Source organism: Dicentrarchus labrax, unplaced genomic scaffold (genome assembly GCF_905237075.1).
Source record: "Dicentrarchus labrax unplaced genomic scaffold, dlabrax2021, whole genome shotgun sequence".
Lineage (NCBI taxonomy): Eukaryota > Metazoa > Chordata > Actinopteri > Moronidae > Dicentrarchus > Dicentrarchus labrax.
In genome coordinates this window covers 12,225,673-12,253,308 of record NW_026136701.1, presented here as the reverse complement: position 1 = coordinate 12,253,308, position 27,636 = coordinate 12,225,673, and the positions used below count along the sequence as shown (strand labels likewise).

The following is a 27,636-nucleotide window of genomic DNA, read 5'->3' as shown; positions in this document are numbered from 1 at the left end:
AATTTCACAAATATAAAAAAAATATGATGAATCAACCAGATGGAAGGGAACAACTATAAATACATCAAACAATTATCGTTTTGGATAATCAAACCTCAGGAAAGTCTGTGTGTGTGTGTGTGTGTGTGTGTGTGTGTGGGACTTTCTATCTATCTTTGCATGTGTGTGTCTGTGTTAGAGTGTGTATGGGGTCCTGTGTGTGTGTTTCTGCTGTATGTAGGCTACGAGAAAGCTGGAACTGCAGAATTTTCCACACTGGAGTAGGGGAGGAAATGGTGCATGGATAATTCTCTCTTCAGATCCTCTGGTAGTCGCTCGGAGAGTACTCGGCTGAATCAATACTGCTCAAAGCTTTCTCATGTTCCCCTTTCTCTCACATCGGTGCTACTGTTAGGAGGCCATGGAGTCCGTCCGGGGCAGTCCATTTTAGGCTTTTTTTTTTCTAGAGATGATGCTTTGATTAAAAAAATTAAAAAACTCTACCACTCCATTGGTTGAGGGGTAATTACAATACTAAATCACCCTTGACCTACAGGCCTCCCGAGCATACACACACAGATTCACATCCATAATACAAACTGCAAGTTGTTAACCTGCATACTGAGCCGGTGTGTGAGCAGACAGAGAAATCCTAATAACCACAGCAGGGGCTCTTCTCTGACCGGTAGCCATGGTGATTCAACACATTTCTCCACACAGCAAAAAGGCGGTCTGTCTGTGCTGCACCACACAGGCCTTTATTAGGCCCAGACCCTTGGACTGGAAGGAAGGAAGCACCAAGTGGAGGATCACACCCATTTCATTGTGACTCTACAATTTTACGACAGTCAAGAGGCCGTCGACCACAAATTAGCTCTTTTTTGGAAGACGCTCTGCTCTTGTCTCTGTTAAACCGATAAAATAGCACGCTCAAATCCCAACAAAGCCGCACATCATTTGATTATTGTGAGGATTTGAAGGCTCATTTGCATAACTGGTGGGAATGATGCTCTCAGAAGTATAGCACCTAGAGTTATTCAGTATTCAGTCTAATTTCAAACATCCAAATGAGAGCAACAGCCTTGGCTTGATTTCCTTTAAGCTTCTAATCTCTCTTTCCTCTTAATTTAGCTGCAGCTTCAATCACAGCTCTTTCACAAATCTAACCGTGTGGGAGTTTATATGTGTGACTGCTATCATGCAAAAACCTTATAATTCCATATTCAGTGTTTTAATTTTAATAGAAGGGTCACTTGGTTCTCCATAGGGTTTAAAGATTTTGGCACAGCTTTTTGATAAGGCAGACTTAGATCTACAAGTTATAACTTTTAAATGGTTAATTAATCCTTTATTAAGTCTTTCAGTTATAAGCCATTAATATGAACTACTTGCCAGGTTGCGAAAAAGCCCTTTTGCTGGTGTTTACTGTTCAATGGACCACTTTATACTACTTAATATTACAGAGGATCCATTTATTAACCAACCACTTATTAACCTTTATTACTCCAGACATGATAAGAATCTGAAGAAACCAAAGCATTTATCAATGGATTACTAACATTTATAACTGCATTATTACAAAGACTAAAGGATATTCACCAGCTGGCCTCCAGCATTCAATTACTTTGCAATAAAACATACCCTTGCTTAATTCAATACATTCAGGGGTTTTGCTTGGTCTGGTATGACCAATAGCTTATGGTGGCTAATGTTAGCAAACTTCAGATCTTATTATGAAACTGATTTTTCAGTCAGTTCTTATTATAAAGTAAAATATGTAGATATGAAAGTAGAAAATATGTTCTCATCAATCTGAAAACATGTGTGCTTAAAGTTGATGTTTTTTGCATAAGGCTCATGTGCAGCCGTCCCTGTGTAAGCTAGACTGATGTGCATATTTACTCTTATGTCCATATGTGTGAACCAGACTCAAAGCCAGCCCCGGACGCAACACAAATGGAAAGTGTCCGATGTGCTACTGTTGATTTCCATGACAACGTATTAAGCTGAGGCTTAAAACCATGGCTGTGCCATACTGTGCCTAGTAAGAGTGACATCTCCAACTGCTTCAGTAATGAGCTGTCTAACATGCTGTCATCCTCTACAGATGGAGTACATACAGTAGGACACTCTACACTTTGAGAATTTAGAGAATTATCCAGTCAGAAATGTTTTTGAAATAATACGTTTACATTTTAGGAGATATGCTTATTCACTTTCTTGTCGATAGTTCGACAGCTCCAACTGTCAGTTAGTTTAGCTAGCACAAAGACTGGAAACAGGGGGAAACAGCTTGAGAAAGAAAATAAAATGTGCGTATTTTCCAAGATGTCAAACTACTCCTTTAAAGTTAAACCTTAAAGTGCACATGAACAATAGGTTTATAGTATAATAGGTGTCTGAAAGAGAACTGGGAATTTTAACAATAGTGATCACCACCAATCGCTTTTTTTTTTGCCTCCAAACGTAAAAGCAATAAAATCTGGATTATCATTAGACACACACAGGTTTTGTTTATTTGATGGGTCAGAAAACCTTCATATAGCTGTTGGCTGGTAACTGTTCTCATACAACTAATTGCGAAACCACATTGTGAGCGCCTTATCTCACATCATCAACAGTATGCCACAGTCCCCGCCAACTCCAGACCACCTCCACCAACCCTGCGTACAACTCTGCCATCATGGATGCCTCCTGTCGGGTTTCATTCTTGCTCAATGCCAGGAGCAAATTCTCCATCTCAATTAATCACTGAGTTTCTAATGGAATGCTTCCCTTCAGGATGAGGCCCATCACAGAGGGGGCTGCAGTCAGTGCTGTCGGTGAAGCTGCTCTGATTGCCTGAATACACTCCCAGCTTTGGAGTCACTGCAGATGTCTGCTAATTGTGGTGATTATGGTGAACGGAGGGGGGTAGGAATATGTAATGAATTTCCCATTGCTTTCATGCCTCACATCCTTTGGTTATGTGCATCTGCTATACAAGCGGAGCATCCGCAGGGTTTGGAGACGGACAAAAGTGACATGGGGGATTGGGCATGGGCTTTTGGATGGGCAGCTATTCTAACGGCAAGTGCAGCCAGATTGGGCCCATTTATTCTTTTAGTTCTGTTCATTTCTGATACAATGCTGGTTTTAATTTATCTCCTCTTCTGCTCTGTGCTCTTGTTCCGTCACTTCTTTTCTCCTCTTCTTTACAAATCTATAAATGAGTGGATGACTTAGAACCTTTAATAACCTTTCTCTCTGGCCAAAATGAGATCCAAGTTACACATATCAAATCAAATGTATCCATTTAGAGACTTAGAGTCACAGATTTGTTTTAAAGAGCTTTACAAGTTGAACAACTCAATCCTCAGACCATTGATTAAACCCACCACAAAACTAAACAAAATGTTTAATGAGGGAAAAATTGAGAAATGAAAGGAAGGGGGGCCTTCTTCCAGGATGGACAGACATGTAATTCAGCAGATATATAAAGTACAATAGGGAGAAGTAGCAGTGGAATTGGAATATGGAGATACACAATGACAACAATAATAGTTCATAATAATATTTTGGGAAATGAGTTCATTCCCTTTCTTGCCAATTGTCAGATGAGAGGATCGATACGACTCTCAAGTCTTCAGGGTAATATGAAGCTACAGTGATGGTTAGCTTACTTTAACACAAAGATAGAAAATATGGGAAAACAGCTAGCACTTGTACCACTAAAGTTTACTATTTAACACATTATATCTTGTTTGTTTAACCTGTACAAACAAACAAAAAAACCTGATTCCAGTCTTTATGCTAAGCTATGTTAATCAGCTGCTGGCTGTAGCTTTATATTTAACGGACAGATTAAATGATGAGGGTGGTAAAATCCTCTTATCTAACTATCTGCAAGAAAGCAACACATTTCCCGAAATATAAAAGTATTCCTTTAGCTGGATACATTATAAATATACTATTAAATAAATATTAAACGTAAAACCTTGAATGGTTTCAGTTGTATCTGTGATAAAGTGCTGTAACTTCAGATTACAAAGGCAAAAATGAACAAGATCTTAAATCCATTAAATAGTCCTCATCATGTCAGAAATGCTGTGTAATTTTTATATTTTTACAGGAGAAATAAAACTGACGATTGTGCTAATTTAAAAGCCATATGTAAATTGCTTGTGCAGCTTAACAACCTATTAAACTGAGAGGATTATACATGCAACCTGAATTTCTGCATATTCTTCCCCTTATGGTTATCATGCCTCTCTTGGACATTCTACTCTGGATGTTGAACTGGAACAAATCATATTCATACATTTAGCATATTAATGACGTTAAAGACATTTTCTCCCCTCTGTTGCAAATGCAAACATGCCTGATTTATTGTGGATGTGCTTTTGCGAGGCAAGAGTTAGCTAATTCCTTTGGGGCGAGTGCCCTTGCTGTCACACCGATCAAAGACTTTCTCTTGATATGAGCATAAACTGCTCCATGCCCCATCACCGTCAATGTCTGTGCATGCGTGTGAGTTTGTGTGTGTGTTTGTGTGAGTGTATGTCTATGTGTGTGTGTATATGTGAGCTGAGGTGGGGGTTTTGTGCGTGTGCATATGCATCCCCCATCACCAGAGGCTGTATTATGCATTGTTGTTGGCATGGCCTACATGCTCACCCAAGCATGGTTCAGTGTGGTACAGTACACACGTCTTCCCATCCACACTGCACTCCCCTGTCGTGTCCGCAGGCCCGCTTCATTTACCTTTGCTCCTGAATTAATGCTAGTTAACTGTCACATTAACTCAGATCTGTTGGCCCGCTTTGTCAACAACATAAACTAGCCTCAGTATGTGATAGCTAGGGTTATTTTTGCACATGCATGGGCTGAGTTGGACTCAATGTATGAAGGCTACCTAAAGCTGCAACCATCCATACATAACCTCTGTCCTATTCAAACAAAATTCACTGTTGCATAAGATTTTAAAGCTATATGGTACTTTGTGATTTCTTCGCAAAACTGTGCAGAACTTCTCTTCTGAGTGCAGTAGTGGCTGAAGTGCAGGTGTTTCATTCAGTGTTTAAAACTGGGGGCGTGGGCGCTCAATTGAATGAGTGCATGGCCTTGTATCGGTGTATGTCTTCACATGTACATGTGTGTGAAGCATATATTTGCCTGCCAGAAGCGAGTGTGTTAAATTCTCTTAGCGTGTGTGACGAATCAAGTGGCTGGGAAAAGAGCAGGGCGTTCCATGGCCTCTCTCGGCCTCTCACAAACTGAATTCTAAAGAGGCCATCGATCTGTCAAGGTCTCAGTTTTTATTTTGCCCTGCCCCTATCCGGCTATCTTATCTATATGGCTTTGTATCTCCATCTCTGTGTCTTCCGCTGTGTCTGTCTTTGTATCTTCTTCATATCTTGCTCATTTTGAATAGACATGATGCAGAATGTGGGAGAGAGATGCGGCAAGCTTGTGAGACAGATAAAAAAGAGAGAGCATCCCCCCACTCATACGTCTTTCATCCTAATCCGTAGTCTCTGTCCAAGAAAGGGCCTCCTTTTCACTTGTCTGCCCTAAAGCCTCTTATATGTGACCCCTCTGTCTCTCCCTCAGGGCTCTCTCCCACGGCCAGAAACCACACTCTCAAACACAGACGCACACATCTGTGCAGTTTATGGTTATAAAACCATGTAAAGAAAGAGTTGCACGTGTTTGTGTTGAAACAACGTAATATTTCAACCAAAAAAACAAGCAGAGGTCAGAATGCATTTGCTCCAAACACCATTACTGAAGCTGTACAAAGCCACGAACTGACAGAGCATCTTACTATATGTTTTGCCTGAAGGTGAAGGCAAATTTACCGCCAGGCTGACTAACACAGCTGCTGGGAGAGCGTGTCTCTCGTTAAAAGAACTGACCTCAATAAAGATGGACGTTTGGCAGTACGTTATGTAACTAACTGAGGATGATCCCGAGGCTGTGTGGATGTGTGTGTTGTTTTTTTGTGTGAGTGCTTTCATGTGTGCATCTGCTTGCATGTGTGTATGTGTTAGGGGGGTATACCATAGCATACAATGTGAGAGTGTTTATAAGAAAATTCATATGCACATCATGGCTAGTTAAGGATCGTACAAAAATATATTGGGTAAGGTCTGAGTCTTATATTTAATCTTTTTGAAAAAGGAAGGCCCTCCTCAATAATATTTTCTTAGCACCCTTGCCCTGACTTAAAGATATAATATGTAACACTAAATTGTCTAACCTATGTTATATATTTTGTTAAGTCATGCACAACATAATTCCAAATGTTTCAAACAATGTTCAAGCACAGAGAGATCTGTAATGTTATTCCGGTAACGGTGCGGTTCTATGGGGATATGGAATCATATTCCCTTTGTGCATGTATCAGCATTGCTGTCTGCCAGAAGCTGTGACAAATGATCTTTTTATCCAGTTTCAGGCCACATTTTTAGGATACTCTTTTTAGAACTTGGTCATTTTTAACTATATATTTTACTTGGATGAAGGATTTTAGTCATTGGACGTCTGGAGCTTATCAAAGAAAGAAGCTGAGCATACTAGCTGCAGCTCGGCTGGCGGGCCCCTTTGTCTGCTGGCGTCAGAAAAACACTTTTTAATGTTATACTGCTTTATTCAGTGTTTTTACAGGTTTTAATCACCAGGTCTGTTTGTTTTGGTAAGGAGGAGACCTCTGTGGATAACTTGCTCATGGTAATACTCTCCAGAACAAGGTACACTGAAGGAATCCTAACTGGGAGAAAGTAAGTGCAATGACGGAAATGGTGGTAAAGACAACTGCTGCCATTATCCAGCGCTACAATAATGTCATCAAACTTCGTCTTTTGTTATTATTTTCACATGAGAGACCCTCTACCGGCAGAAATTACATATTGTATGTTTAAAAACAACAACACCCTTCTTCCCAGTATTCAAAAAAATAATATTGCACAGTATTGAACTGGTGCAACTTGCTCAGTCATGGAATCAAATAAAACCCAAAATCTGGAAATTAACACATTTATGCAAACATCATAAACATAATGTATCATAAACATACATTAAGTGCATGCAGAAAAGTCTATTTAGTTCTTATTTGCTGAATGATAATGTTGATGTTTCCACTGTTGTTGCTTCTGTGCCCCCCCCCAGTGAGGAGCACACACTAGTTTTCCTCACAGCTAAAGGAGAAATGAGTCAGGACAGCGTTACTAAATGTCACAGAGCAGCAACAAAATATGTGGTGAAACCCCTACACCCTTTCAGCACAGTGGAACTCTGTGGTTTAGATATGATTCTGAAATAAAAACAAAACACATTTTTTGTTAACTAAGAGATGTATTGATTCCCCACCAGACAAAACTACCTAAAACTACCTTTAATCTGGACTGCAGATCACAGCTTTAAACTAACCCTGGTACGATACATCAAACAGTAGCATTAATGTTTAATAATGTACATTGTCGCTTTACAAATAAAATAAAATTGAAAAAATATTTTATCAGGGATTTAAAAAGGTTTGAAACTGAATTCAGATTCAATTAAATTATATTGAGCCCCATCTCTGGTCATATAATCAATGCAGTCCCAAACACGAATGTCCTGCTATAGTCATGTATATATGAACTATATAAAAGCAAGACTGAAATAAAATATAAATCTGGGGTGAAAAAAATACTACTCTCTGCTCAGGTCATTTTAGCCAAAAGAAAACTTGTAATGTCCCTTCTCTGAGATCATTTTCATACAGTCCCTTATGGCTCAGTACTGTTGGCTATAGATGGGGTTATGTTTAAAGCAACAGAGCTGCGGTCTTAATGCCATGTGCTATAAAGCTTAACTGAATGGTGATACTTTATTCTGTAAAGGCAAATACATACCAATGCTACAACAGGCATAGAGACCACACTTCCTATAAGCTAGAGTTACTGTAATCCTTCAAAAGTGGTCATACAGTAAACATATCAGACTGCGCTCAGTACTAAGAACAGAGAGACTCTCTGTCTAAACTGCATTGAGGGATTTGATGTTGGCTTGCACTCTGCCTGCTGTGACCCCACCCCGGGTAAATACAGGGTTGGAGGTTTCCTCCGTGGATAAAAATACACTTGCCTCTCAGCAGAGAGGGAGAAAAGCCAGAATTCTTCTCTCTCCTGCGCCTATTGTGCACGAGGAGCTAAAGACTCCCACACTCATCACAAGTATTTTTTGGCAGATTTGCAATGTTGTGAGAAATTTAAGTACATTAGAGTTGAAAGAGTGTCACAAAGAACATGTTTAAGAGGTTAGCAGCAATTCTGGTGAATGTTTTTATTACTTATAGCATTTCTTAACATATTTGGTTATGTGGAGAACTAAGTTTTTAGTCATGAATGGTTCTTCCTGCTTTTGCCTTTTGTCCCTCATGGGCTCCCTTACTTCACACACTGTGACATCATCATTATGCTGAGCAGAAGTGTTCCGTGGTAGCAGGGGCCTACAGCTGACCCAGGTACGGTTACTGATGAACTTTATACCAAAAGTTTGACCAGACTCTCCACACTCTGTCGTGTTCTGTGGTCGATGTCAGAATTGCACTAAGTTAAGGGGAAAGTAGTTTTCTTCTGGTTAAACTGAACTGGAGAGTCTGAGTAACTTCCTTGTTTGAGCTGGAAGCACACAATTTAATGTTATGGCGCCTAGAACACCTGGGTAGTGAGTCACTATCTTAAAGTTTTTTATTGATTTAGTGTTTCAAATGAAATCAGTTTAAAGGTCAGTTTGATCTTGGTGGAACGATACAAAGTGTGATCTATTAAATGTCATTTTGGCTGCATATGCAAGCAAATGTACAACTTTTTAAACACGTAGTCTCATCATGTTGTGACCATACATGTTGATGTTGTAATATACCATCGTACATAACTTCTGATGTGCTTTACAGATACAAGAATGTCCATGGAATTGTGCGCTTCTCTCTCCAACAACTCAAGTTCTTGAAGAAATGAAGACGAATATGTTGGCAAATCACATGTGATCCTATCAGCTCTTTTCATCGGCTGGAGGTTGAGTTGCAAGTAAAACAGAAAATGAGTCACAGAGGACAAGAAACTCAGGGGACGGGACTGAGAGACGTCTTTGACATACTAGGTAAAGCACCTCAGGAGCGACTGCTTAGCCTGACATTCCAGCTGGGTGAGTCTCCTGAAGATAATATCATACACGCCTTGTGTCTGATCATTCTCCAGAAGGAGGCACAGGCCCTGAACAAACTCCAGTTGCTGAGGGACAACTACCTCGCTAAACATCTGGCTGAAATATGTCAGATGAGTGGAGGTAAACTAGAAGATTTTGCCATTCATTGTGGTAATTTCCAAGAGTTTACAGGAGAATCTTTGGCAGCGTTGGCTCGTATTTTCAAGGTTTTATCAAAACAGAGGCTGTGTGATCCACTTCTGAGAAACCTGGCATATAAGAGAGCTCTTTCCAGTGACGACCAAAAAGCAAGCAGTTGTGAGGATCTGGAGTATGATCGACTCAGTGAGGAAGCTAAAGTTGTTTGTGGGCCACAGTTTGTAGAGTGGATGTGCACCCCCACAGATCTCAAGTCAGAGTCTTACCGTGACCTTGATAGCAGCCTGAGTGAAGGCAACACAACTTTAAAAGCGACCCAGGATCAGTCAGACAGAGCTCACAGTCTGCCCAGCCCACTGCAAGCGTCCTCCTCAATGCTCTCATACCCTACTCATCTAGAGATAAGTTTACCTCCAACGGACTTATTTCCAGATGACAAAAGAACTCCAGAAAAATCCGACACCCATGCGAGTGGAGCAAAAAATGCACCTGGGCAATCTCAGAAATCTCAGGAGCCTCAGCTGAAATCCAATGAACCTCCTATGTTTGGAGCAAAGAAACACGCAAGGATGGAGGAAACATCTGCTGCAGATACCAGTAAGTTGGACAGTCATATCACTCTGAATGAGACTCCAATCCGAACCACCAAACCAACTACTGAATCAAATTTTGCACTACCTACTGCAACAAACATTGTCCTACCCAGGATGCCTGTTGCAAATGAAATGCATGTGAGTAATGGTGCAGAAGAAGACGAGGAGGAGGCCACATTTTATCCATTTGTTATCTTGCACGCGCCAGAGGATGCAGAGATGGCTGAGAGCATTACGGAAAAACTGTCAAAGGTCATTGGTGACGAAGGGGCAACTTTCTCTGAGGAATTTGCCACCCCTGGGAAGTGCAGTCTGACTTGTGTGGCGGATGCTATCAACAACACAGCCTTTACTATTCTGCTGCTCACCCACAACTTCAACAATCACATGCAAGAGATAGAGACAAACTCTGCTCTTATCAACTCCATAAACAAAAAACACAAGCACAACACTGTTATCCCTCTGCTGCCACAGGAGAATTGCATGCCCAGACAGAGCATCCCTTTGGTTTTGCAGGGGATAGTTCCACTCACGGAGAGCAAGAGTTTTGAGAGAAAAATACAAAAGTTCTTGACTCCAGCAAGGATTAAAAAACTGAAGAAACACTGGCTTGAAGAGCAGGAGGTGAAAAGGCAGAAAGAGAAACAGGAGAGACTAAAGCATTTAAACCAGCACCAAAAGCAGATGCTCAAGGAGTGTAAAGCAGCAGAGTCACTGGAGAGAGAGAACCTCGGGCTTTTAGTGGCACAAAAACTTCTTCTCCGTCCCAATGTGCCTACAGAACAGGACGGTGCTGACGGCAGGGCTTGGTGGCAACAACAACCAAATATTCATATTGAACATGCTAAGTACATTATGATCGGTAATGACTCTCAAATGACTGTGGACTTGAGTGGAGGTGCAGACAGAGATGATGATGAGCCCTAAACTCCCTCTCTCTCTCTAAAAAAAAAAAAAAAAAAAAAATTCAATTTATCAGTCAATTTATTTGTAGAAGCTGAGAGAAATAATCATGTTTTCTGAACACTAAAATGTAACAACCACTGAGGGGTTTTCACTGCAGATTGTTTCACTGTTGGGGAAAGACAATTCAATAAAACTGTCACAGGAGCAATTAAGTGTCTGTTGAGCAGAAGGACAGTGTTTCAAATTCATATTTAGCAGAGGACTGCCATCTACTGACCGATATGTGATACATACTCCTCTGATCTCATGAGCTGTAGGAACCCACTTCAGGCACTAGGGGGCAGTGCTGTTATACGCTTCTCATTGCTCCTCATTGCTCCTCATTGCCCTTCACAGGAACTTCTTCAGTGTCGTTCAATAGCACTACTGCTCTGGTATCTGAGAGCTAAAAGAGATGCAATCTTAATTTGATATTTTCCTTTTGTTTCCAAGTGTTCATGGTGTTTAAATCCTTATGTGAAGGTACAGTTTGGTATAACAATAATTGTAAATCTGACTACAACAGCAGCAGTCTGTTAACGCAGTGTTGAAGACATGAGCATCACTGATTGCCACTTGATTGTAAATGATCAAATCAATTGTAAGATTTTATTGGTCAGCTCAGGTTGATGGTTAACAGGGAACTATTCACATATTTCTAACATTTTGTCTAAGAGCCAAACTGCACACTGAGCTTCTCAGACACGTTGCTTTTAATAGCTCAAGCAGTGAAACAAACTACCTGAGGAGATCAGGTAAAAACACTTCTATAGCATTTCATTTTCTGTAGTTTTTACTCTTCTTTTCATCCCCTCATTAGCATGTGTTCATTTTTGCAAATATTTTTGTATCGGTAGTTTTTCTGATGTTTTCTGATGCACTTGGTAACCTTGTTTTTGGCGGTGCTTTATAAATATTTTTTTCTGATTCTTACTGTTGTCTCATCCGTACGCAGAATAACGCTATAAGTGATGGCCTCCATGAACGTTGTTGTATTCAAATCTTTAACTTAAGTGGATGTAGCAATACCACAATGACAATGCATCCTGCAGTCAAAGTTAAATTGAACAAGTACTGAAATTAAAAGTACTTGGAATTCAAATTAAAATAATTGACTAGTTAACTTTATTTTAGTGATTAGGTGTAGAAGTGTATTTGAATGTTCTTAATCGTGAATAAGTGAATCCAGGTTTGGCTGTTTAAATGTGTCATATTGTCACTGTACAGTAGCTCCAGGATTTAGATGACCAGCTTAGGTCTGTGCTTTAAAAGGATGTTTCATTTTTGGCCTAACCTCACATCAGAGGAGCACTTGAATGTCATGGTGTGAGAGGGTAAATAATTAAGTATATTTGTGTCATACCCCTCACTTTTTTCATCTGAGGGTCCACAGATATGCTTCATTTATCCCAGATTGTCATGAAAACATTCAGAGCTGTTTCTACATCAACCAGGTTAACAACCTAGACGGACTATTTTATTTGTGTGTGTGTGTGTGTGTGTGCCCTAATTCAGCCTAACACCCCTGGGGTCCTTTTATCATTTTGTCTCCTGCTCAGTCCATGCTCGCCACATCTTTTAAGAAAATGTACCTCTTGCCTCTAGCTCGTAAATACAATGTGATGAAGCAAAATCGAGACTGGATTCATTAAACGTTGACAGTTTGGAGATACAAGAGTTCTACCAGAAAACTATAGTGGAGTACATACAGTATCTCCCTGGTGTAAACGAGTCTTACAATAGATACAATACAGACATTTTGCTTAAGTCTAAAATCAACATTTATTTCCTTTTCTTTAACACATTTGACAGAATCAATGTACAATAATTAGTAATATTATAATAATCAGTGCCTACCTTGTTAACGTTTCATGTCAGAATACTAAAAAATGTAAAATAATTAAAAATGATAAATGACCAAGTAAATCAATAAAATTGAATACAAACGTTACAGACACTTTATGGTACTTCTGACTTTGTTTTTATTGGTTACTGCTGTCAAGGAATCAATAATAATTATGAAGTGATATAAAACATATCATATCTGTACAGTAACTAACTCTTCTTCTCCCTTATATCCAGATATATTCTGTGAAAGTATTTCTGTCTGCAGCTCTTCGTGGAAACAACATCTGGGAGTTAGTCAGAAACTCTCCTACCAGTGAACTCCACCTCGGTTTGTATTACACGGTGACTCCTGTCAGGACTGAATAGACTGGGTGGGTGGATCGCGCGTGCGCAGTGGCACGCTCTATCCTCCGACCAGTGCGGCAGGAAAAGCGCAGAGAAGACGCCGCGGAGAGATACAGGGGGAGAGAGAGAAAACAGTTGGGAAAAGAAAAGGAAGAACAACATGGACACGAACGGCGTCTTTCGCTGATGTGTGAAGCCGTGCTCCGGTGCTCGGGGCTGTAGCTGTCCTCCTCCGCCGCACAGCTGCTCCGTTATGTCGGACAACCTGAGGATAATAATGTCAGGGAATGGAGGAAATCTTCAGAAATCCTGCTTCTGAACTGCGCTGTGCTGTCACGGTTTAAGGATATTCCTGAAACGTTTAAAACTGGAGGATGGTGCTCATGTAGCGCCCTTTTTCTTTTTTTTTTGTTAACCCAACTCGTCGTGCTCTCCAACAATCAAGGCCACGCTCAAAGTTTTTTTTTTTTTTTTTCTGGAGAAGGGGGAAATTTTTGCTGCATTGAATTCCTCTGGACGGGATGTCATCCGCAGTCAGGAGGAATTCCTCAAGCTGACTGATCCTCCCGCTGCAGTGAAGCCCCTTAGCGGGATCCCGAGAGAGAGGAAAGATGGGAGATGCGGCAGAAGACAGAGGGATGAGACGGACCTTCATCGTCCCTGCCATCAAGAGCTTCGATCACTATGACTTTACCAGGGCCAAGATATCATGCAGCCTGACGTGGCTGGTGGCCAAGGCTTTCGGCTCGGGTAGGTGGCGCCTCCTAATCGTCTTCATCTCTGGATTAGATTAGTGGAAAACATTGTTAAGATAATCATCTAACGTGTAATAATGTGGACTGATGTTGAGTTGGACCAGGGGCGGTTTACTGGCGGGACTATTTTGTAAATAACAACCCCACTGTTAGAGACAAACCCAGTTAAACTACTCTCTTTAATGTTCCTCCTTTGTTTTGTTATATAGAAACAGAAATATTTCTTCTTTTTTTATTCTATAAATAAGAAATTGAATAGAAATATTCACCCAAAATAGAAAGACTGATGTTAACTATATTCTATTCTAGGTTAATCTTTGTATTTCTGTTTACATCTCTATCTCTACCTGCAGCTCGTAGGTCAGATCCTCTACAACACTGCTCATGTCACAGTGTCAGTGATTTAACCTGTTACATGCCTAATGCCAATTACTCCCCACTGCATAAGTCAGGTCAAACCTATTATGTAACGCTCTGTCTCTTAACTGTCAGCCTTTACAGTTTGATGGCATTTGATGGCATTTTGATGCAAGGACTTGACATCCGTGTTGTAACTTAAATGTAGGAGTACAGCTGACATCAACCCTTAAAAACAATATAAAAATACAAAATATTATAATGTTAAAAGAAAGTTTAGATGCACAATTCAGTGTTGATGGCGGTGGCCAATCTGTAACATATCAGCAGTTTCCAACACCACAAAGATGGTGCAAGTACAAAAAGTACAAATGCATTTGTGTTTCTGTAATCACAGTAAACTGACCATCACTGATCCTTTGACTGTTCCCATAATGACTTCTTACTATTTGTCTTACTTTCAATCAATTTAGATGTTCTAAAATATCAAAATATATGCTCATCACACTTGTTTACAATTGTTTTCCTACAGTCCAACAGCCTAAAACCAAAAAAATCATCAGTTTACAATCACATTAGATGAGGAAAAGGGGCAAATCTTTGCAACTGAAAAATTGGAAACAGTGAGTGTTTGATGTTTTTTCCAATATTTTGGTCCAAAAAATTTCAGATAAAAGTGATTAATGCCCATCACACATCTTCTGTCCGTCCAAACTCCAAATATATTCAGTTTACTATCACATAAAACTAAAAAGAAGCAACTCACACATGGTAACAGGGAATGTTTGGCATTTTTTCTGGAAAAACGGTTTATCTCTTGGTTTATAAAATGTCCGATGAACGATGCCCGTCACACTTTCCTAAAGCCCAAAAGGATGTCTCCAAAAATGTCTTGTTTTTTTCCAACCTAAAGTCAATAATCCAAAAGATATTCCGTTTCACACACACAAGACAAGGAAGAACAGCAAATCTCTACCCTTGAGAAGCTTGATAATGTTCACATAATCCATTATTAATGTTACTGATTGTCAGAATAGTTACCAGTTAAGTTTCTGAAAGTAACACCTCCCATGTTTTCATATGGTGTCAGTAATTATTCTTTATACGTAACTACATGTATCCCAGCTCTGGCCTGTCTCCTGTCCTCAGTGTGGTCTGGAAGCAGCTCTGGCGGCCTGCCCTCATAAAGAGTAATTCCAGCCTGCTCTCAGCCCAGAGGTTTACTCTAGCTCCTAATGAATGCTTTTAACAGCTCCTCCTCCATGTACACTACTCTGATGCTACACACACAGACAGACAAACCTAGAAAGAGACAGATCAAAAGACAGACATATGAATCACACCCATTGATCCAGCAGCAAGTGCCAAATAGGGCTGCACATGACTCTTGTTTTGCCCTCAGAGAGCATGAAATGGTGGAGAGACTTACACAAGGTAGAGGACAGCAACATATGAGAAAGTTGCCGCCGTGTTTTTTCCCCATTCCTCTGGTGACACAGTTTCAGCTCCCGGCGCAGCCGAGAACTGTGGCCCAATTCATACCCAGTCCTCAGAGTCTTGTTTGGCCTAGTTTGGACAGATGAGTGATGGTTTGAATCTGGTGATGCTTAGATGTAACAACTTTCTCATCAGCTGAAAGTTTGTGCTGAAACTTACACATACATACTCATGAAGCGCATGTTCATATAGCACCTTTCAGAGAGATGGCAGTTTATAAAAACAAGCACCTTTATGTGAAAGGTATGTAATTAAAAGAAAGCCAAAGAAAACAAATGGGATTTAAGAGGCTTTGTAAAGATGTGGACTGACATTTGTACGCATGGAGTTTTATGAGTGGGTGTGTTGTAAATGTCAGAGCGCAGCTTTACTGTCTCCATACTTTTGTCCTGATGTGTCTCCATGTTGGCATCATGTGATCTTAAAACACATGGCAGCAAAGGACCAAACAGAGGTCGGCTCAGACTTTAACAACAGTGCTTAAGTGCTAGCATAATGTGTTTGAGTATTGTTAAAGATCACCACCACACATGCTTTAAGACACATACAACTACTCTGCTTTGAATAGTTATTTGTGTCTGATACGGGTTTACCAACATATTACATCTACTCCTTCACTCTTATTGAAAGATCCACAATCTATGAATGTGCTGATATTATGTTGCAAAATGAAGGTGCATGTTGAAACACTGTTGGCTTCCAAACTATTGTGAATTCCCAAAATCCCGCTCCTATGTCCACGTGTTAAACTCAGATTTAAGATTTAAGTAAGCACATCCATCATGCACAGTGGAGCTCAAACCTCCAAAGGGAGTAACAATATGAAGACCACAATTGAGTGGAGGAGGACTTTACAAATCAATGCATGAACATCATTGATTTTTTTGTAAATTTCTCTTGGGACTAATGTAGCTGGTGGTTACTGGTCACTGTCTGGCATTTGTTTACCTCCGTGCTGGTTCAGTTTAACCGCACTCAACAGCAGTTTCTGGTTTTAAATTTATTATATTTAATCAAATCTAGTCCTGTAAATCGCAGTCAGCCATCGGCTTGCCAGACAAAAACCTGATCTATCATTTGATGGTGAGTTTACACCAAAGGGTTGAATCACTTTATCAAATGCAGCAGCACAATGATTCTGGCTGTACACTCTGTAACCACTAGCATCACTGCAGGTCACCAACACTAAATACCCTTGGATGGATGGAAATACAATTCGTCAGTGAAAAAAAACAAAGACGACCATGGAGAGCTGAGAGAGTATCCTCTCCAGCCTTGGCGGAATGAGTGCCGCTTTGCTTCTAAAGCTGATCAGTGAAATCAGATGGTGTATTGGCTTGAATGACGACATGCATACTCTGATTATTATGGCTTTGTGCTCTGTGTTTCATATGTTACACTGCTTTAAAATTAGAAACTAGCTCATGTTGCTGTCCACTAACTTAGCATGTAGGAATGAAAAAAAAGAGAAAAAAAAGAAATGTCTTGGATATCCAGTACATGGATACATATGCCACCAGTCTTCTATGTAACATACGTGTTTATACGCAGGAAAAATATGCACATTGTTTTGGACGTAACAGTCAATATATTTGTGTTTACAATGGACATGAGTACATGTATGGGTTTTTATTGTATGACACCTATCATATACAGTGCACGTGGAGTTATTATCAGTCCACTCTGAAGTTCCCCTCAGCGTTTTAACCTCTTTCAGGTCATTGTTTTGGTTTTATGGCCCACAACTTTACTGCTGTGGTTCCCTCTCATAGAGTTATTTTAGCTAAAAGATCGAGAAAATTGGACACACATTCATCGGATGGCCAAAAACACAACTCCAAATGGATGATAATGTTGCTCCATGTCTGGGAGATGTGTAAATTGGAAACTGTTTGATGTATTAGCTTAAAAGCTGATAATATGTAGTGTTGTGTTCACAGCTTGTTTCCCAAGTAGCCAAGTTTGCCATCTGTCATTGCAAGCTTAAAGTATTTTGTCTAGTCTATCTCATGATGATAATGTATAAAATGAAGAAGCCAACAAACATATGAGCCAAAGCTAATAATCTAATCCCTGTAAAAACTTAAGACATCATTATCAGTTAACAAAGAGCAGTCAGCCAGCAGAGATAAACTCTGCTGACCGTGATGTTGTGTATGCTGAGCTGTGATCCCAGCAGTCTCCAGGGGAGCAGTCTTCTTCGTGCCTGGACTTCCTGTGGCAGCCACTTCCTGTCTGTTTCCTCTTTGATGGCCAACACAAAGGAGAGGGTTTTTACTTGACGAGGCAGATTTTCATGAACTCTAGAAAAACTTGCTCACTGTGTTATTGTAGCTTGCTCTTCTTTTTTTTGTTTTTGTTTTAAACTATGTGATTAACCTCAAAGTTTACATGATCTAAAAAGAAAGCTTGTATCTTTGTTAATAGTTTGAGTTACTGCTCTTCAAATTGTGTACTGTAACCATTTCTAACAAAAGCAGAATAATTACTTTCTCAGAGGCTGAATCATTCAAGTGCAGCTCCATTAATCAGCTTTATAGACATTCTGACAAAAGTTGGATTGATTTAAAAGCTATGACTAGACGCAGGAGGGCTTGTTATGAAGTAGATGTTGATGTGGTGTAACATCTGCCTGTTGCTTTAAATATCTCTTTTCATCACCCAGCGCGGGGTTATGGGGGGTCTACACTAACCACAGCCACTGGAAAACTGCCGAGGTTTGATCACATGCTGAATAGATTTTTTCTACACTGAGCTTTAAATGTTTAATTTTATTATGTTGTTTTGCTGAGCTCTTTTTCCCGTGCAGTGATCTTATTTTGGAGGATAGAAGAGCACAAACCTGTACCTTTAAGATAGATTCCCTTAGTTTTCTTTTGTTTCCTTCGGTGTGATTCAGAGGCAGGCAGAGAGGAAATGACCCCTCACACCAGGAATACACACTCATACCGGAGCACAGTGTAATAAAGCTAACACACACACACACACACACACACACACACACACACATATATATATATATATATATCCCTATACAAGGGTATGCATGTCATTGAGTGACAGATGGATGACTAGTATATTATAACTCTGAGTCACAAAGTGTGGTTAACAACAACATGGTGAGGAAAGAAATAGAAAAGAAGAGTAAGTGAGTCCTGGAAGTGTGTGTGTGTGTGTGTGTGTGTGTGTGTGTGTGTGTGTGTGTGTGTGTGTGTGTGTAGGTGTGTGTGTCCAGCTATTTTCTTCAAATCAGATTTACTGGATGAGGTAACAGGATTAGAAGGTACTCAATGCTTTGTAACATACACCTACACACATGGCTGAAATATATTTGACACACACACACACACACACACACACACACACACATGCGTGCGCACACACAGACAGACAGACAGACAGACACACACACACACACACACACACACACACACACACACACACACTGTCTTTGTGCTCACAAGATGTCCTGTCTGGATCTTCACTAAGATAAGCACCAACAAATAAACACGTGACATTGGTGTGCTTGTTATTGTAATGGAGAAGACTCTTTCTGGAAACTGCCTTTAACCACTAACTGACCTTGTAACTTGTGCAAATGGACTTTTCACTGATGATGTTCAGGAGGTTTTGTGGCGTATACCATCTTTTCTGGGTGTGTGCCACAAGCTTTGAGCTGGTTGTGGTCATGAAGGCGAGGCTCTGCTCTACAGTGTGCTGTTGTGAAGCCATAGCAACAACAACAAAGGCAGTAAAATATAGAAATAATAGTAGCATAGCTTTTTATTGCCTACATGCCTGTCACTGTTTTCTTCTGTCTCTCAGCAGAGATGAAGCTGGAGCACAGGAGCTGCTTTAAACCAGCTCTTACCCACCTCTCTCCCTTTCTGTGCCTTTCTCTCCCCTCAGACTCAGTGCCAGAGGAGCTGGCTGAACCTCTATACAAGGACCAGTACAACCAGGAGCACCTGAAGCCTCCAGTGGCCTGCCTGCTCCAGTCTGCAGAGCTCTACTGCCGGGCAGGGAGCCTGATCCTCCGCAGTGATGCTGTCAAACCTTTACTGGGACACAACGCTGTCATCCAGGCCCTGGCCCAGAAAGGCCTGTACGTAACTGACCAGGACCGACTGGTCACTGAGAGAGATCTGACCAGCACGCCTATACACATGGTGAGTGGAGAGTATGTGATTGAAAACATCCTGATTTATTTGCAGCATTTCCATTTTGCAGTTTAGTCTAGTTTATGTTTTTTCTGTATACACTTTTTGTACTGTGCATAAATGTACATGCTCACTCTTAGTAACCAGGCTACAATTAAGGATTCATTTTCATTCATTGTCTATTAAATATCGAAAACTAGCAGGAAATGGCCATCACAATTTCCCATAGCCCAAGATTATGTCTTCAAATTGTTAATGAACATATAAAAAAATTGCAATGATATAAAACAGCAAATACAGGCTGGAACCAGCGAATTACTTATTAAATGACTTAAATCTATTTATTATAACTAACTTATTAATCAACTACTTATTTCAGCACTATGATAACAGTAGCTGTGTGCTTCGCTGTGTCTTCCCCTCGCTGAGAATAAGCGAGTTATAGGATAGTGTGTTTGTGTGCACCGTTCCGTACGTCCTCCACGATCTGTCCTGTTGAGAGAAAAACAACCGCTAATGACGGGTTTCCTATAGCAACCCATTACTCACTGTTCAGTCTCTGTGTCATTAGACAGCGCGGGGCAAACATGCCATAGCTCACACCACCAAGAGATGTTCCAGTAGTATGTTGTCAATACTGTGGAACATAATAAGGCTGCAACATACAGTAGTTATTTTCATTATTGGTTGATATTCATCTGTAATTAATTATTTTTTGTCCAACCTAAAATCCAAACCCAAAGATATTCCGTTATATGAATGAGTATCCTCACATCTGAAAGGCTGGAACAAGTTAATTTGGGGCATTTTTGCTTAAGGAATGACTTAAACAACAACCATAACTGTCATTATTTTCCTTTTTTTTTTTTTGACATATCAATTAATTAGCTCATCGTTTCAGCTCTAGAACATAACACACCTTTTTCCCTTTCGCTGGGTGTGAGTATCGATTCTGAGCTTGAGTAACTTTCATTTATGATGCTTTAGTTATGAAAGGACAGTGAGTCTGTGGCAGCTTGATCCAGACACACAGCTAGCACACGCATGGCTGGAGACCGGGCACTTCTGCTGACGCCAAAAGGTGTCTGCATTGCAGTGTACCCTCTCTCCCTCCTCCCTCCCTACCTCCCACTCCTGCTCTCACTCTGTCTGTCTTACTGTTTCTTACCTTAAGTCTCTTGTCTCTCTCTCTGTTTGTTCCTCCTTCTGTCTCCATCCTTCTCTCTTCCTGCCGTGGTATCTTTTTTAGCCTTTGCTACCATTCCTCCATCTCATCCAAACTCCTATCTTTTTGGATTAAATGAACCCGGGACATTGTTATCTCCCGAATATTTAATTGAAGCTTAAACATATTCCATCAAGCCCGACAGTACCCCCACATCTTTGTCTCTTTCTCTCAGGTTTATTTGCCCTCTGCTTGTGCTCTCACTTTTTACAGCTCTAGACGAAAACTCACATTTTTATGTTATACGGTTGATTGTGCTCTCCACATAACTCATTGATTGATTATGTCATGAAGGTGAGACTGATGGGTGGTGATTGGGTGCAACGCTTAATTATCCCATGCCCTTTCATAGCTATAAAAGTGCGTGTGTAGTCTCTCTCTTTGTCTCTGTGTTTCCGTATAGCAGGTGATTTAGTGACAGTGTTAAGTAGACAAATGGAGCATATAGCCCCTGGACCCTCGGCGCCTATTGACCTTCATTTGTGTAACACACATGCAGGCAATTTGTTAATCTGTCCATCCTTATTGTTGCTCTCTGCCCGTCTGAATTCACTAGATTGGTTCTGTAAAGTAGAAGAACTGTGTGTGTGTGTGAGTATTTGTGGACTCAGCAGGATCATTTCAGTCACGCTAAAAGTAAAGGCTTTTCATTTTGGGTTATGGTATATCTGTAGAGAAAATGATTACCTCATGGTTTTCCAAATGCTGTGCAACAGAAGAATAACTCATGTCAGGGAGGAGGAGGAGCGTGGCAGTCTGTCAGAGGGCGAATGGATGTAGAGAGAGAAGGAGGGGGAAAGATGGAGTTTAGGGGCTGCCATTTGGCGGCGATCCAGGAGGAAGCAGGAAAGTAGAGCGAGAGAAGAGAGGAAAAGGGTGAGTGTGGAAGTCTGTAAGAAGTAGGAATGGATGGAAAGATAGAGAAGAGAGGAGAGAAGGGGTAAGGTATTGCCTTTTTGGCAGGCGGGTCTGCTAATGTGGCCATCTGGAAGGGGGGGGAATGACGGGGGAGGAGAAGAGCGGAGTACATGGAGAGCAGGGAGGGTTGAGGAGAGGAGGAAGACGTGATGTGCTCTACTGCAGCACAGTGGAGGGTGGGGTCTCACAGTGAGTCAAAGCACGTCTGGTGCACAAATGAGTGCCCCCCCCCACTCCCACTCCCACTCTTTCTCCTTATTACCCCCTCTTCTAACACACACACACACACACACACACACACACACACACCTCCAAAGAGCTGTCAGACCTCCAGCAGTGTGCACAAGACCTGTGTGTCCTTTTCTAGCTCTACCTTCCTGTTTCTCTTTTACTTTTTTTTTTAAGTCTCGCACATGCTCGCACGCGCTGCCCTCTGAGTGTTGAAACAGAGACAAGAAAGTGGCGGAGGACAGAGAGAGAGTCGTAGCGGTAATTGAATTTTCCTGCAGAGGGGCGTGTGCCTTCGTCTGAAAGCTCTCTGCCAAATTTTGCTGAAAGATTTGCCGGATTTTATGGATGTGTGTGAGAGAGAGATAGTGAGAGTGGTCATTATTTTTACTGGCATTTTGGACAATTGCACCATAACTGTCAGCACACACTAATGTCTCAATAGAGCCAGACATGAAGGTGTAAAGTTGCACAATAAAAACACTTGTGTTGCTCAGATGTAGGCCATTTCTGATTGTGTACCTGTGTTGAACGGACACTTGTGATGTTTGTCCAGAAAGAGGTTACTTTGATTATCTGTTTGCTCAGCTGTATTGTGCTTTCCTATAGATGCCTTTGATCAAGGGCACACACACACACACACACACACACACACACACACACACACACACACACACACACACAAACTCATGCAGCCGTACAACAGTAGTGAGTATGAATACTGATGCTTCTGTTAGATAGTGTGCACGAGTGTACTGCAGGTCTTTATGACCAGTGTGTGCCATTTCCACAGCCTTATAAGGCGTGTCTGTCACCGTGAGTGGTTTAGACTTGCGTCTGTGCACACACATGCACACACACCCCAAAGGACTTTGTGTAGGGATAATAGACAGCACATGGCTTTTAAATCCATGCTGTAGTGTCAACAGTGGTGGATACGAGAACAGTCTGTAGATATGAAAGCAGCGGCTCCATGTACTGTCTGTCTGGTACCTGGTAAAAAACAACATATGTAAGTTTCAGTCCTCTGACTATTGTCAAGATTTTATAATAATAATTAACAAAAATAATAATAACACGTCTTTTCACTGTATGGAAATTATATGCTTCTAGAGAGAAGCTGAAGATCATGTTTCACTTTTTTTTTCATTCAGATTAGAATAATTATGCCACTCATGTCTGTGTTTTTAATTACTAGCTAGCTTAGCAAAATGGAAATGATGTGGCTCTATCCAAAGTTAAGAGATCCACCTACTAGCAGCTTTAAAGCTCACTAATTAACATGGTATATCTTGCTTGTTTAATCTGTACATAAACAGAAATGTAAAAACAATATGTTGTGATTCTACAGAGAGTTACACGTAAATACTATACAATACTATTATTATACTACTGCTATAATAGTAGCTTTTTTTTCGCTATATAGGCATACCAAATTGTGATCTATGTTTCTATAATGATATAATTTTTTTTAGTGCAGATGTTTGAATGTAGACAAATGTCCTAATGAAACATAAATTAAGACCAGTATTATTTTTCACCATTTAAATTCATGTGACACACACACACTTACACACCTACGCAAGCTTCTTAAAGACATTCAAGATTTAGGGGTTTTATGTAAATGTGTTCAGAAAAGCCTCAATCATAGAGAAAGCTCCATGGGTTTTCATGAAGATCATGTTTTCTGGATCGCCAGCTCCAGTCTAAGCTGCTCTGGCCTGTCTCACCCTCTGCCTGTCTCTCTGTCAGTCAGTCCAGCTGTCAGCCAGACCGGCTACTGTGCCTCTGGAGGAGAATGCATGCAATGCCAAATATCTGACAATATCCTGAAGATGCAGGAATTCAAGACAGTGTCTGCAGACTGTTTCATAGACAATATTCAATATCAGGCAGTGTGGCAGTTCCGTGTTCCAGCACCAATCCAAACAATCCTGTTTACCCTTGTAATACACTACAGCTGGAGCATTCAGTGTAGCATACGTCACTATACAGGTCAGTACCAGTCAGTACCAGTCTACAACATCTGTTCAGCTTACATTAGTTACAATTAGCTGATTAATTGCTTATCCAGCAAAAAAACAAAACAATCTAGAACAATGTTGAGAATTGATTAATCTTTTTACTCTCTTTGAAGCTAAAATACCAAATATTTTCTGGTTCCATCTTCTCAAATGTGTTTTTAATAGACACAATTGACAATTTGAACACATTACCTTGGTCTCTGGGAAATTGCGAAGGGCACAACAGATTAATCAGTAATGAGAATAGTCGTTAATTATAGTCTTAGTCAGATCAGAAGGATGAGCGTTGGGTCTAAAGAGTGCAACAATATTACATTCCTTTCAGAAAAAAATCTAGTTTGCTGTGTTTCTTTTTAACTGACATGATTCAAGATGGATGAATGACATATGCTGACATCAGCTGACACTCCAGTTTATATAAGTTTCTCAGCACTTATTTTCATGAGGAGTTTGTTTCTAACAGCCATGTTTCTTCTGTACACGCTGTCTGTTTTGACTGGCAGAAGAACATGTGGTGCTGACGTTGAGCACCAGTGGCAGTACGGAGTCGTAGCGCTGGATCACTTGTTGGTTTCTTGGGGAAACACTTGGTCACACTGGCCGTTACACGAGGCGGTTATGAATAGAAGTCTGTGCTTGTTTGTGTCTGTTGGTTTGAGTCTCCTGGATCATGGAGCACCTGACTTAAGGAGTTTGTTCAGTCAGCTTGGACTTGAAGAGAGATGTTTAGGTAAGCAACAAGCACACGCAAGTACACACACAGTGCATAAATGTTTTTGAGTGGACCTGTGGTGTGACAGGAAAGGGAAGGGGAGGTCTGTTGGTCTGACCGGCCTGGAATGGGATTAGAAAGGCCAGGAGAATGTCAAGCTTTGTGTAGGTGTTGATGGCGGTTAAAAACACTCACATATAGTGAAGGACTCGTCATTAGGTCATGTGTGCAGTATGAAAGTAGTTCTGTAAAGACTTATAAGTGTGTAAAGTGCTTTCAGCTGTCAGGTGGCAAGAGGGGCTGAGTTGGTGATAACATACTTTGATTCTTCCTGGTATCCACAAAACTTCCTCAGGTGACATAACGACAAAAACAAGAGGTCTGAAGCATGATGGCTTTACTGAGCTCTGGATGAAGTTAATAAACACAAATCCACACAGATTTAAGTTAGTGTGACACCATGGGAAACCAAGGAGGTGTGAGAAGAAGATTGCAGGCTGTTTGTCTTTAATAGTGGACAATATGGGTAAAACCCTGTATTATAACATATACTGTTAAATAAATACAAGCAGGATCCCAAATAGATGCAGGTCCTGATGCGGCTACATGTTTTGACAAATATATGCAGGTCTCCATTAGAGGCCTGGTCTGGATTTTATAGAAATTATTTGGATGTATCAAACCTCCTCAAGCCCACCGAGTCCCCAGTTTGAGTACAGCTGGATACCTTTGTTGCATATTGTTCCTCTGTCCCCCCTTAATTTTCTGTAATCTTTTTACTGTTTTAAAATTGAAGAAACATCACATGGCAAAATCTGATTATAGACAAAATTCTATTCACATTATGTAACATCATGTTTCCCAACTTTGATCCTTTAGGTAATGCTTCTGATTTCCCTCCAGTGCACCAAGAATTTCCCTTCATTATAGGTTGCTACGTATTTTTCTTTTAGAACCCCTGCTCAGGGCGCGATGGTAGCTCTCCTTGTAGAGCTGGAGGCCCGTGTACCAAGGCTGAGTCTTTGCTGCAGGGGGTTTGAGTCCCACCTGTGGCCCTTTGCTTACAAGAGTTATATATAAGAGTATTTTTTTCTTGAATGAAACCATTTGTTTCAACCATTTTTGGCAACTTTGCACTTCAAAAACACTGCAGAAGCAGAGACGCACTAACATGAAAATATAAAGTTAGGCCTTTAGTTGTCAGTTTGTTGCTTTTGGAAAGAAGTGGGAGAGTAAATGGCAACCCTTACAACGCTGCTGTATCTCTCCACAGAGTTCCCACCTGGCGCTCATAGATACCCTGATGATGGCGTATACTGTGGAGATGGTGAGTGTGGAGAGGGTGATGTCCTGCATCAACAGGTACTCCTCCGCTGAACCCTCACATAGTGACGGACACATCCAGGAGCTGCCTTATGATACCGAGGATGCAATCATCACCTGGATCAACAAGGTACACATACACACAGGAGCGTGTTCGTGTGCACACAAAGCCAACCGCAAGGACATGTGCTCTCTCATTTTAGAGGGATAACAATTGTACAAATACTTGAGCCTTTTACAACGGAGGACACACAGTTCTTTGTTTGACTCCGGATATAGAAGACACGAAAGGTGGTGGAAAGTGTGTCAGCGCTCAATTCCTCCACTGCTGGTTCAAGATCTAATATGTTCGCTAGATGAAGACCTGGCACCAACCATATGTAATCATGTCAGAGATTATCAAGAGATAACTTGGGAGAATTGGGAGAGTAAAGTCAGACCTCGATTGGGCTGTAAGATTTTAAGAGGGCAGTAGTTAAGTCTCTGTGATTGCATCTTTAGTTTTATTCCATTATCTTACAGATTATTTAATCACTTGAAGTTGCTTTCACTGACCTTGCAGGAGACTTTTTGCCTCAAAACACGACCATGACCTCATTTTACTTTGTTTAAAATAATGAAAGTTCCAGCATGGCATGAATTAATCAATTAAACGTACAATGATCACTAACATTCCTTGCTGAACAAGCTCATGTGCTTGCTGCTCATTTTCCTGTCCGAAGGCAAGATGATAACAATGTAGGATTTATTTACAGACACACACATTAGAAAAAAAAACCTGTGTCTCTCTGTATTGCTCTGAGACATAGCACGCCATGTTGGGACTGGCTGATGTGACCTTGTGCATCCTCAGGACAAAATGTTACATCAGTGTTTGTACACAGCCTTTGAAGACAGAGCAGTAATCATAAAAAAGGTTTTTTTTGTAAAAAGAGAAAAACTATCATTATAGTAATCTTTCAAGTTCTTTCTACGTTGTGTTGGAAGACAGCTGAGTGCTGTATATTAAGTTTCAATAACATTTAGCATCAGTGGCTAATGGGCAGTGGTGGTGAAAAGTTTTTTGTTTGATGTGTGGAGCCTCTGTTTCATGTTCAAGTTCCTCCTCTCTCCAACAGACTCACCATTCAGTCTCTCAGTGTGCACAAAATGCTAGTCTGAAATTTGACCTTCATCTCTCTCTCTCTCTCTCTCTCTCTCTCTCTCTCTCTCTCTCTCTCCAGGTGAATGAACACCTGAGGGACATCCTTGTCGAAGAGCAAAAGCTGAGAGAGGCTTCCTTCCAGGACTCAAATGCAACAACACAGAAAGTAAGAACACACACACACACACACACACACACACACACACACACACACACACACACACACACACACACAGAAAGTAAGAACGAACAC

At 40.7% G+C, this 27,636-nt stretch overlaps 2 protein-coding genes across 3 annotated transcripts in view; both read left to right on the top strand.

Annotated features, from left to right (window-relative positions):
* Window positions 1–8,361: 8,361 nt before the first annotated feature.
* Window positions 8,362–11,780, top strand: ticam1 (TIR domain containing adaptor molecule 1). The gene is made up of 2 exons (XM_051397327.1): window positions 8,362–8,467; window positions 8,900–11,780. Exon 2 carries the CDS (start codon window positions 9,045–9,047, stop codon window positions 10,827–10,829), a length of 1,785 nt encoding a protein of 594 aa, XP_051253287.1. The 5' UTR covers window positions 8,362–8,467; window positions 8,900–9,044; the 3' UTR covers window positions 10,830–11,780.
* A 146-nt stretch (window positions 11,781–11,926) lies between these two features.
* camsap2b (calmodulin regulated spectrin-associated protein family, member 2b) overlaps window positions 11,927–27,636 on the top strand; it is a 35,830-nt gene continuing 20,120 nt past the window's right edge. For both annotated transcript variants that reach the window (XM_051397316.1, XM_051397308.1), the window contains exons 1-4: window positions 11,927–13,790; window positions 19,559–19,818; window positions 26,190–26,369; window positions 27,463–27,549. In XM_051397316.1, the coding sequence (XP_051253276.1) occupies window positions 13,652–13,790; window positions 19,559–19,818; window positions 26,190–26,369; window positions 27,463–27,549 (666 nt within the window). In that variant the 5' untranslated portion in view covers window positions 11,927–13,651. The remainder of the gene's footprint in view (window positions 13,791–19,558; window positions 19,819–26,189; window positions 26,370–27,462; window positions 27,550–27,636) is intronic.